The sequence below is a fragment of the Myxocyprinus asiaticus genome, chromosome 11 (assembly GCF_019703515.2).
Source record: "Myxocyprinus asiaticus isolate MX2 ecotype Aquarium Trade chromosome 11, UBuf_Myxa_2, whole genome shotgun sequence".
NCBI lineage: Eukaryota > Metazoa > Chordata > Actinopteri > Cypriniformes > Catostomidae > Myxocyprinus > Myxocyprinus asiaticus.
In genome coordinates, this window is record NC_059354.1 from 23315836 (window position 1) to 23328100 (window position 12265).

Genomic DNA, 12265 nt, shown 5'->3' on the forward strand with positions numbered 1-12265 from the left:
AGGTCATGATTATACTTTAACAACATCATGTTACTTTGGCAAGTTGAATCATGTGCTATTGCTTTGTTGAAGTTTTAAATAACCTAGAAATTGTGATAATGTGCATCATTCATCATCATGAGTAGAATAGAAGGTACATCATGTATTCTTTTTATTTTGTTGTATGGACACTTGCAAATTCTTGGATATATTAGTTAGAAATTAGCATTTGTGCATGCATTCTTGATGTACGTGATTGCAACAGTGTTTGAAGCTGTGTGTGAGAGCATTTACACATTGATTAAAGTGTTTGTAATTCACCCTAAATTTTACAGTATGTAGTTTCACACAGTGTCTGTGTTCCTGTTGGCAGGCTATGAAGGAGGCAATCTGGTCAAATTCCTCAGGGACATCGAACACAGCACCGAGGTGCTGCTTGACCGTTGGAACATTGACATCATCCCTGACGATAAGGAGGAAAAGGGTGACCCTGTGCCCTACAGCATAGTAAACAACTATTTCTCCATTGGAGTGGTGAGAATCACACTATACTTTAACACAATGTTTACAGCTCAAAGAGACTCAAAATTGCATTATCAGAAGTCCATGAAAGTAAGTTGGATTCAGGAAAAATGCTGTTATATCGGAACTTGCATTCTTTTCACAAATTGTGAAGCTAAATCATCAAACCTCCCTCTGTCATACTCTCGACACTCTTTCATCAGTCAGAATTTCTCACTCCCCTTATACGTGTGTATTTTTAACAAGGCCTGAGGCTAAACTTTTCTTTAAAGTAATTTGTGATTAATTAAAGTTTTTCTCTTGTAGCATTTGGATTAATTATTACTGTCAGAGGAACAATAACATGTTCAAACTTTACTGATTTAATGTGTCTGAAACAGTTTCATGCCTGTGACTCGATTTATTATTGCGCAGAATTCTCCTTCTCACACACAGTTGCTTAGCAACCCTCTTCTGTTCAAATGTTATATTCAATGTTGTTGTTGTAATGAAGCATTTATTATGAGAGCAGTTAAATGTCAATTTAATTTTTGACAGGAAAAACTTTGTCCTTCACAAACGACATGTACTTTTACTTATTTTATAAACCAATTTTTGAACAGATTATATAACAAATAAATAGTGTACCTGTATATAGATAGATAGATAGATAGATAGATAGATAGATAGATAGGTAGATGCACACAGTATATACTGTATGTATTCAGTATATGTGTGTATTAATTAAGCCTAAATTGGTTTAAGCTGGTCTCCTTAAACTGGCCTTCTAACAAATGCCCAAACCCCCTTTAAAAACAGTCAGCAGAAAAGGCTTGAAGACCAGCTTAGACCAGCTAACCAGCTAAGGCTGGTTTTTGCTGTTTGTTTTTTTCAGCAGGGTCATGAACAATACATTTTTTAAAGTAACAATTAATCAATGTGATAAATAATTATCTTTGATATAGCAGGAATTAATGCCCATTAGGCCATCTTCAAATAAGGCAGAATTTCTGTTCTGGCACAGTCTACCACAGTGGGGAAAGGTGGGTCTCAGTGAGCACGTCTCCCTCTTGTTTAGCTAATGATTAATTTTTGTTCTGTTTTTAGAACAGGTCACTATAAATAGCATGTCTGCTTTAATTTCTGAAAAATGTCCAACGTTCTATTATAATCAGGCTAATCTCAGGTGTGTTGGATGAATGCTGTTTTATCTCTTTAAATGTGCAAGGTAGTCAGGCCACATTTAGAAAGGACTGAAATAGTGCCACGACCTAAAATGGGCAATCTGACTCGGTTGAAATCAATGTGCGTAGTGGCAGGAGACAGACACAGGAAGGATTAGACAAGGTGCCGTGAAAAATTATGAAGGAATGTGCCACTTCAGGGCTTTTATGTAACTCAGTTTTGCATCCCACTGTCTCCAGTATGGGCTGTGTTTTCATTAGCCATCAACACCGACCACATAAATGCTGTTGTATTGCTCTAGCATGATTGGAAATTATATTTGGAAATACTTTAATTAAAACACTAACAAGCATTATTAAAGGGTTAGTTCACCCCAAAAAGGAAGGTCCTCTCATGATTTACTTACCTTAAGCTATCCCAGATGTGTATGACTTTTCTTGTTCAGTAGAACCGAAGTGAAGATTTTTATAAGCAGATTTCAGCTCTTTTTGTCCATACAATGCAAGTAAACGAGTGCCGTCAGGCTGCTGGCTATTTGACGGTCCAAAAGGCATATTTAGGCAGCATACAAGTAATCCATATGACTCCAGTCGATCAGTTAATGTCTTCTGAAGCAAATCAATAGGTTTGTGTAAAAAATTAATCGATAATTAAAACTTTATTACGTTTAAAAAATCACTTCCTGCCAGCAGTCGACGCATCAGTGACATAAGCACAATGGCGCATTCACACGAGAATTCAGAAGCGCGCGCATGTCACGTGAGTTATATATACAGTATGTCCTGAATATGGCTGTGATTCGGCTGGTAATCACAGCACGATAGGACATTCTGGTTCCGGGAGTAAGAATTCCATTCATTTTTTCATAGGGGAATTGATTATTAACGCTAATTTATTAACCTTTAAATACAGACCTTCAGTAAGCTCCAAGGTTGTCAGTCGATGGTATATACTTCTGCAGAAGCCCTCAGACTGTGTTGTTTCAACATCCTTTTAAAAAAATCATGTTTAATAGTGGAATTCCTACTGAAGAACTACACTACCCATGATCCTATGGTGGGAAAAATCCACCAATCAGAGAATATGCATTATAATCAACAACTTTAAATCAATAGTTAGATTTTTTCATAGTTTTTTTAGAAGATTGCATCATTTGCAATGCCTCATGGGATTGTAGTTCATTCCCTTATTAAAAGGACTATTGTCTTTTTACCTTTGTCTTTTTATCCGATTTTCCAAAAAAAAAAAAAAAAAAAAACTCAGAACTGGTTGGTTTGTTTCATGGTTAGAAATCTTTTATGAAGTATTTTATGAAATCCCTATAGAAAAAATGAATGGGAAAAATTGTGGCCGTGCACTGTTGTGCTCTGTTGCAAGTAGGATATTGCTTTTATACAACAGTTCTATAAACAAGAAGGTAATATTGAGTAACTTACATTTTAGACACAATATGGCCAGCTATTTTGTCTATTTTTCCTCTGCAAATAAAAACAGTTCCAAATGAAGCCAAATCAGGATCAACTTTGTGTGTCTCCGAGCAACGTACAGATTGGCAGCCTGTCTGTAATGCCATGAACACAAACAAGCAAACTGATACACACAGTGTAGCATCCCAGTGCTGACATACTAAATAACAGTACACTTGAAATGTTGCTTGTCCAATTAGATTAGAGGAATGGAACTATTGTATTCTTACAGTATATTTCAATGAACATAAAGGACTGATCTGTTGAGCATTTTGTAATGTTTGGTAATGTCCTATTATTAAAGTGTTATCTCTGCACCATTGGGAATAATAGTATGCTCTAAATCAAGGGAACATTACTGGATGCTGATGCAAAATTTGTGTCAAAATGAAATGGAGAGTACAGAACCATAGCACTGTGTATTGTGGTTGTCAGGTGTGTGTCAGCCCATTTGATGATGATACAGTTTGGTGGTTTAAGAGGCAGCGTACCAAGGAGTGCTGACTATGAATAGACAATGGCTTGTACTGTGGACCTTAGTCTTGTGATGGGGTGGACTGACTGTGCCATCTGGGTCCTTGCAGGGCATGGCACAGATGTTCGTTCTCACAAGACTTAAAAAAATATACTAAATATTGTTAAATATACATATACTGTAAAGTTGGTATGGGTATTTTTTTATGTTTTTCTATCCCAGCTTAATATGCAGAGACTATAAGTAAGCCATTCGTAGGTTGAATTCTCCGAAAAGTGTAAACATTGTGGCTCTTTGGTGCTTTTAAACATTGCTTTGCTTGTTTTAGCATCCCAACACAGCAGTGTTGGCTCAGTCAATGGCGTCAGTTTGGGACCAGTTTGGTCAGTCTGTTTTTTGACCAATGGAAGACAGGGAGAGTGTTCAGGAAACCTGTTTGGAAACAGCCATTATTTTTGCAGTTCTGTTCAGTGATGATAGTAATGCATACATTACACACTTCATCTTTAAACTATCATGTCAATTGACTATTCATCAACTCAATGATGCTAGTCTCCTAATAAATAAATAGGTGAAGCGCCCATTGAATTCTAATGCTCAATTGAATTATTATACCTTCATGTTTTCATCTTTATAATTTTTATTAGTCATTTACAATCATTTATCTATTTCATTAATATATATTGAAACAATTCTGTTGAGCTTATTCCATGCTCATATATTTTAAGGAGCCCATGTTCAGAAAAAAAGAAAAGAACACTGCCTTTACGACAGCACGGAAGTGGATATAGAGTTGTTGTTGTATTGAAGTGAGAGCACCCCACACGTATTGTATCAGACTCGGTCATTAAAGTTGCACAAACAGAAGAACTGCTTCTTTTGAATGTGTCATTTCAGGGGTGCAACATAGAACTATGAATTTTAGTACAGCTTGAAAACGGCATGCTTTGATGGTTGCAGTTGGTTAGATTTCAGTTTGGTGGAATGGCATGGCATGACTTTGGAGCAGAGAGACAGGGTGCTGGGCGTCCTGGAGGACAGGGCAGATGGCTCTGCACTGAGAGCTACTGACACCTGAGTAAGGCAGCACAGTGACTCATGCACTGATGTAATCATTAGTAATGCTGTTTCAGCCTTTAACATTTTCTAGCCAATATTCATAGAGATTGCCATGGCATTTGTGGTTCCAGGCCATTATCACTACTACCAGGGTTATGTATTTTATTATCTGTGATGGTCAGAAAGCTAATTTTCTATTTAGCTAAACTAATAACCAATATGTGAAAAGAGAAGTAATGTTTAAAGGGATAGTTCACCCAAAAATGAAAATTCTGTAATCATTTACTCACCCTCATGCCATCCCAGATGTTTATTACTTTCTTTCTTCTGCAGAATACAAACAAAGATTTTTAGAAGAATATATCAGCTCTGTTGGTCCATTCAATGCAAGTGAATGGTGGCCAGAACTTAAAACCTTAAAGCACATAAAGGCAGCATAAAATAAATCCATGTCTTCAGAAGTGATTTGAGAGGTTTGGGTGAGAAACAGATCATTATTTAAGTCCTTTTCTACTATAAAACTCCCATTTTAACATTTCTTCTTTTGTTTTTGGCAATTCGCATTCTTTGTGCATATCGCCACCTGCTGGGCAGGGAGGAGAATTTTATGTATTTAATACAGAAACTATGTGTATTATGAAAAGCGCTATAAAAATACAATTTACTTGTCTGTCCGCTAGCAATTCCATTCTTCTTAATGGCAGTTGCTCGGCTGGCGCAACACCACCTTCCCTCCCCCCCCTTTTGCTCATAGGCTCAGAGGTTTTGATTGAGCCAATCACCTTATATGAAAATGGCATGTAACTAATCACTCTTATGCTGTGTTCCATACACGCAACTGCCCTGAGCTGTGAACGTGAAGGGCATCAGACAGGGGAAAATATAAATCCATCCATTTTTAAATCAGCTGCAGGCAAAACATCTATAATATAATGAAATATTTGCAATTGATTTGTTGCTTGCAAAAAAATCATTTAGTCAGAAAATACATCTACTTTTGATTGGCCATCAATGGAGAAAGATGCTTTTTGGGTCCAGATAGTTTTGTTACGGAATCTATCTGCAGGTGTTAACTGGACCATGCTAACCAGCCAAACTTTGACCCCTTGGTTGCAGTGGTCATGTTTGTTGATTAATCAAGTGCTGGCACTGAAATGGCCACAAATGGCCTCTTCTAGAAGCTGTAGCTGATTTAGTTTCTCCCAGGCAATGACATGAACCCTCACTCCAAAGACCAACTGATGTGGGAGGGAAGTGCTTAGCACCTATTTTAATTTGTTTTCTGTCTTTACATTGCGATCCTGCTGTGTGATCCAGTTCACCATGGAAAGAATTCTCAGGGGGAATTAAAGACAGCAAACACACCTCGTTAGCAGCCATTAAAGACACCTCTCCATGTACATCTCCAGCAGTGCCATTTCCCCCAGACCTGGGAGCTGAAATCTATCCACCTCTCTTGACTTCAACAACTTATCTGTGTTAGCAGATCACCCTCCCTGAGGTGTCGCTTGGAGATCTGCCCTGCTGCCATCATGTTCTCGCTGGTGTGGTATCATGCACACCTTTATTTCCAATGACACAGTCAAACCTACCCTGGGACTGATTTCAGAGGAGTGTGCTGGCTTTAGACCCATGCTGGTATTAGGCTTAGTCCAAAGTCACGCTGTCCCTCTCATATCTAAATAGTCTGTCTACTAATTATCAAATCAAATCAAATCACTTTATTGTCACACAACCATATACACAAGTGCAACAGTGGGTGAAAGTCTTGGGTGCAGTTCCGAGCAACATAGCAGTCATGACAGTGATGAGACATATACCAATTTACAATAACATCAAATTAACACAACACAATTTACATATCTAATATACACATAATTACACACAACACAGTATACAAATAATAATATACAATGTACAGTATACAATACACATAATATAGAATACACAGTATACAATAAAAATAGTATATATAAAATATACATTATGTTGTATTGTATTTTCAGTTGATAGTCAGTTGCCAGTTTTGTTAAGAGAGAATATAATATATGCTTATAATATAATAAATTATATTATATTTAATATAATATAATTTATAATATAATTATTAATTAAGTTTAAATTAAATGTCAGATGCAATCTGGGGCGGCGTAACGGGGGTAGCGGTGTATGGGTTAAGACGATTCTAAGGGCCCTGGACAGAGAGGGGGCCAGCAGAACTTCACCACTTCTCACTGGTTAGCTAAAATGAAGACTGCTCTTACTTAATAATAAAAGATAATCTAATGTGTGGGTACCCCCTTAAGATGTTCTTAAGGGGAACATCTTAAGGGTTCCAACATCTTTGGTTTGTCCCAAAAGTGCTTTTTAGGCATGAAATATACGCTTCTCATTTGTACAGTGCGGCACTACTTCCGTGCATCCCTCGAGCTGGATGCGTCATAAACCAGGCTTGACTGGATCGTGCAGAGTACTAAACAGCATGGTGCAGACTGCAAATCCTGAATTAAACTGTTAATTTTCCCCTTTAAAGCACTATGGAGAATGTCAAACATCTAAGGCCAGACAGCCCTGACATTCTAAACAGCGCTGATGAGGAAAAGACGTTTTGTGCCATTACTGTTGTATCACTAACTGCAGGAACTGGTATGATTTGAAAGAAATGTTATAGATTTATTTTAAAACTATAAAAAGGTAAGACGTCTACTTAATTTTTATTATAACAAAGCAGTTTTAATCGTTTTTTCTATAACAAAATGCTATAGTTTGCTTTATAAAATCCATAGTTACATTGACCTATTCAATGATGAGGCATCCATGGTCTTAACTTTGGTAATTCTTACAAATGAAAAAGTTATATCAAGGGCTTTAAAGCTGGACCTCTATGATTTATGGACCAAGCTATCAGTTTTTCACCTGTTTAAAAGCTGTTCTATTGGGATGCTCTTGTAGGGGGGAAAATCTGGTTTTGTTTGCCTTCAGATATTGCAATACAGTGGGGGAAATAAGTATTGAACGCGTCAACATTTTTTTCAGTAAATATATTTTTAATGAGGCTATTCACATGAAATTTTCACCAGACATCAGTATTAACTCAAGAAATCCGCAAATGTAAAGAATTCACAACATTGAAGTCCATAAATAAAGTTAGGTGTAATAAAGTGGAATGACACAGGAAAAAAAGTATTGAACATGCTAACTGAAATGTATTTAATATTTAGTGGAGAAGCCCTTATTTGTAATGACAGCTTCAAGACGCTTCCTGTATGAAGAAATTAATCAGCCGCAGTATTCAGGTGTGATTTTGGCCCATTCTTCTAAACATATTGTCTTTAAATCTTGAAGATTCCGGAGGGCCCTCTTGTGAACCTTGATCTTTAGCTCGTTCCACAAATGTTCAATTGGATTCAAATCAAGTGATTGACTGGGCCATTCTAATATTTTTTTTCTCTGAAACCAGTTGAGAGTTTCCTTTGCTGTATGCTTTGGATTGTTGTCCTGCTGCAAGGTCCACCCACATCTCATCTTCATCATCCTGGTGGATAGCAGCAGATTCTTCTCAAGAATCTCCCGGTAAAGGGCTCCATTCATCATTCCTTCAATTATATGAAGTCTGCCAGTACCATGCTATGAAAAACAGCCCCACACCATGATGCTTCCACCTCCAAACTTTCCTGTACCAGTATAGTGTTTCTAGGGTGATGTGCAGTGCCATTTCTCTAAACATGGTGTGTAGTATGACAGCCAAAAGGTTCAATTTTGCTCTCGTCTAACCAGACTACACACTACATGAGCTTCGACATGCCTTTTCTTTAGTAATGGAGTCTTGCGTGGTGAGCATGCATAGAGGCCATGGCGGTGAAGTGCATTGCCTATTGTTTTCTCTGTGACGAAGGTACCTGCTGCCTCCAAGTGTTTCTGGAGCTCTTTCCGAGTGGTCCTTGGCTCTTGGGCTACTCTTCTGACTATTCTTCTGACTCCCTGGTCAGAAATCTTGTGAAGAGTTCCTGTGCATGGCCGGTTGATGATGGAGTGATGTTGCTTCCACTTGCAGATAATAGCCCCAATGGTGCTTACTGGAAGATTCAGAAGTTTTGAAATACGTCTGTATCCGATTCCATCAATATGTTTCGCAACAATAAGGTGGGGGCCTGGGTAGCTCAGTGGCAAAGTACGCTGGCTACCACCCCCAGAGTTCGCTAGCTCGCTAGTTCAAATCCCAGGGTGTGCTGAGTGACTCCAGCCAGGTCTCCTAAGCAACCAAATTGGCCCAGTTGCCTTTTTATAAACCATCAATTTACTAACCCAGCTGATATTAATTTGCACAGATAGGAGGTAAAATTACTTTCTAACTACTTATGGATTTCAGCTGGTTCCTTGCCTTACCTTGCCTTGGAGAGCTGCTTTTTCTTAGCATCTTCAATACTTTTTCCTGTGTCATTCCACTTTATTACACATAACTTTATTTATGGACTTTAATGTTGTGAATTCTTTACATTTGTGGATTTCTTGAGTTAATACTGATGTGTGGTGAAAATTTCATTTGAATAGCCTCATAAAAAACATATTTACTGAAAAAAATGTTGACACGTTCAATACTTATTTCCCCCACTGTAGATGACTTAACTCAATATTCATAACAGAAAAATTCAATATTTCCATGAGAAACACAGTACCAACTCACTCAAATGATCAAACATTCTAAAATGTATTTATTTCAGTGATTATAGCTATTTCTAACATATATTTTTTAATGAAGTTTTCAAACTCAATTTTTTTGTGTCTCTTATAGAATGTGCAATCATGATTATGTTCACGTTTATTAATAATTATTTTTATTTATTTTTATTAAAAAAAAAAAAAAAAAAAAAAAAAAATTGTACAGGTTGATAATAAAGGGGGCCCTGAGTGCAAAGTTGTCAGGGGCCCAAAAATCCTAACAGTGCCCCTGGATGTACTCAAGTCTATCAAGTGGTATCATGCTGTTTAAACAGAATAAACCAACCTAAAATGGTTTGCTGGATTGGGAGACCAGATGAAGGCTAACCCTGCTGAAATGAAAAAAACTGCTGGTTTGCTGGTCTAAGCTGGTGAAGCCAGTTTTCTAGCCAAAATCCTCCAAAACCAGAAAACAGACCACCTTGACCTGTCTTGACCAGCAAACCAACTTAGGCTGTTAAGCTGTTTTTTTATTTTTTATGATAAAGGCAGAGGTCACATTGGTGCAAGGGGTAGCTGAACAAACAACCGTTTTAGAGATTTATTTGATCTTTAAACCATATCTATGTGATAAGAGTGTTTATTTTAGAACATGTCAGCCTATGTGTGCTTACGCATGTGCATGTGTGTGTATTTGTGTGTTTGGAGGGGTATAGTACTGGCACAGACTGAAGGTCAGGGGAAGTATCAGTGACAGGAAGTGTTTGGCTGCCAGAAATGGACCAGGTTACCACGATAATGAATGACCATGCTGAGTGACATCTGGTCAGTCTTAAAGATAGAAGGAAAACTGCACCCACCTCTCCATTTACCTAACACACATGTATGCGCTCTAGAGAAGCATACATACAGTGTTCACATGATTCACACATACACTTATGTGGACTTTGACACAAGTGCACTGCAGCCTCGCGACGAGTCCCATATGCACCTGCTCCCTGCTGTGCTGACAGGAGCACAGATGGAGCACAATGCTACAACCATGTGTGTGGATACACCAATCACAGTGGCCTGAATATCACCTCCCTTAATATCCTTCACCTTGTCACCCCTTCCATTGATAATGTCCCAGGAGAACAATATCTGTATTGTGAGGACCAAATTAATTCTTGAAATTCTTCCACAGATATGCAGAAGACATGTTACTCTAGATCATGAAAATGTTAAGATGATGTACAACTTCAGCCTGTTCAGATAGTGGAGGGAGAATGCCAAGAACAGTTAAGCCCACAGTTCCATGCCTTTGGGACAGGATATGTCTTAGTGGAGGACATTGTGTCCCTCTACTCCCATAGCACACTGTTTGGGATGAATCATAACATACTGTAGCACCCCAGAGGATTTTAAGAGATAATATACACTACAGATAGGAGGCTGAGAAACAATAAGAGAGCTTTGTCTCAGAGGGATGTACTAATGTCCTGATAAAGATCACAATGTTAGGTGTTGTTTTTTTGAGATTTGGTTGTCATAGTTTAAAGGTGCACACCTTTATGGTGTGCTGGACAATATGAACATCTTGGACTTTATGCTGACACCTAGCGAAGTGGATGCAGCATCAGTTCGCAGTCAGCCATGATTGATTTATTCTGCAAGTGAAAATGTCCAATATCCCAGCTAATAAATGTATTTTATTTTTAAACATTTTCATTATACACTTTTAAGATTTACACATTAAAATGTTTATAACAAACTTCCATCAAATTAAATTTATTCATCATAAATAAAGTAAATAATTAAAATAAATAAATCTTAAAAATAGGCTAAATTATTTTATTATTAGTATTATTATTATTATTTATAGTGAATAGTTTTTTTTGTTAACGAGTTGAATTTAACTTAAAGGTTAGCATATAATTACTGAATATGTAAAAGCCACTTAAAAAACTTAATTTGTCATCTACTTTGTAAGACAAATTAAAGCAATCTAATTTAAAGAACATACAAACAATGTTGCACTAAGGACATTTTCTCCTCACACTATGAACATTTATTGAATACTAATATCATCATAAGGATGATCATTATGTTATTTTTAAAACATTTGTTCCTAACCCTCCATAACATCAGCCAAATTTGTTGGATTGTTCCGTTTCGTGGAAAAGGGGGTTTATCAGGATCAAAAAAGTAGTATTTGGTTGGTCATACAATCTTAACATGTTGGCCCCCAATTTTTGATGAACATATTTGTACAACATTACAAAAAGGTTCTATATTTTAACATTATTTGATGCATTTGGTATCATGATCCAACACTGAGCAATATATATTTACAGCATTTATTAATGTTGATTTATGAAAATACTATTGTTCATTGTTAGTTCATAATGCATTAACTAATGTTAACCTTAACGGTAACACTTTACAAATATAGCCGCATGTGACCAGGGTTGGGGAGTAACGGAATACATGTAACGGGATTACGTATTTAAAATACAAAATATAAGTAACTGTATTCCACTACAGTTACAATTTAAATCATTGGTAATTAGAATACAGTTACATTCAAAAAGTATTTTGATTACTGAAGAGATTACTTTGCATTTTACTGTCATTTGTTTAATTTAATATTTAGTCCTTTCAGATGGAAAAATGTATACATATAAATGATGCGATCCAAAGTGCATTTGAACAGCGGTGAAACACTTTCTTATGATGTGTTACATTCATACAAGCAGACAGAGAAGTATGTTTGAAATAAGTTTGGAGCAGAAGAAACAGAAATAAACCTTGAGTAAATTGTCAGCTTTACGCTAAGCTAAAATGTTATTTCTAGCCATTTTACATGCACATGTTACCAGGTACGATCATATTTTTTTATCAAGAAAACTCATGTTGGATCATCATTTCTTTTTTTCTAGTAAGACCTTTGATATTAGGG

The 12265-nt window shown here is 36.8% G+C and overlaps 1 protein-coding gene across 7 annotated transcripts in view; it reads left to right on the forward strand.

Annotated features, from left to right (window-relative positions):
• LOC127448307 (diacylglycerol kinase beta-like) overlaps positions 1–12265 on the forward strand; it is a 180034-nt gene that overhangs the window by 103238 nt on the left and 64531 nt on the right. For all 7 annotated transcript variants that reach the window (XM_051710741.1, XM_051710745.1, XM_051710740.1 and 4 more), the window contains one exon: positions 353–513. In XM_051710741.1, coding sequence (XP_051566701.1) covers positions 353–513 — 161 coding nt within the window. The remainder of the gene's footprint in view (positions 1–352; positions 514–12265) is intronic.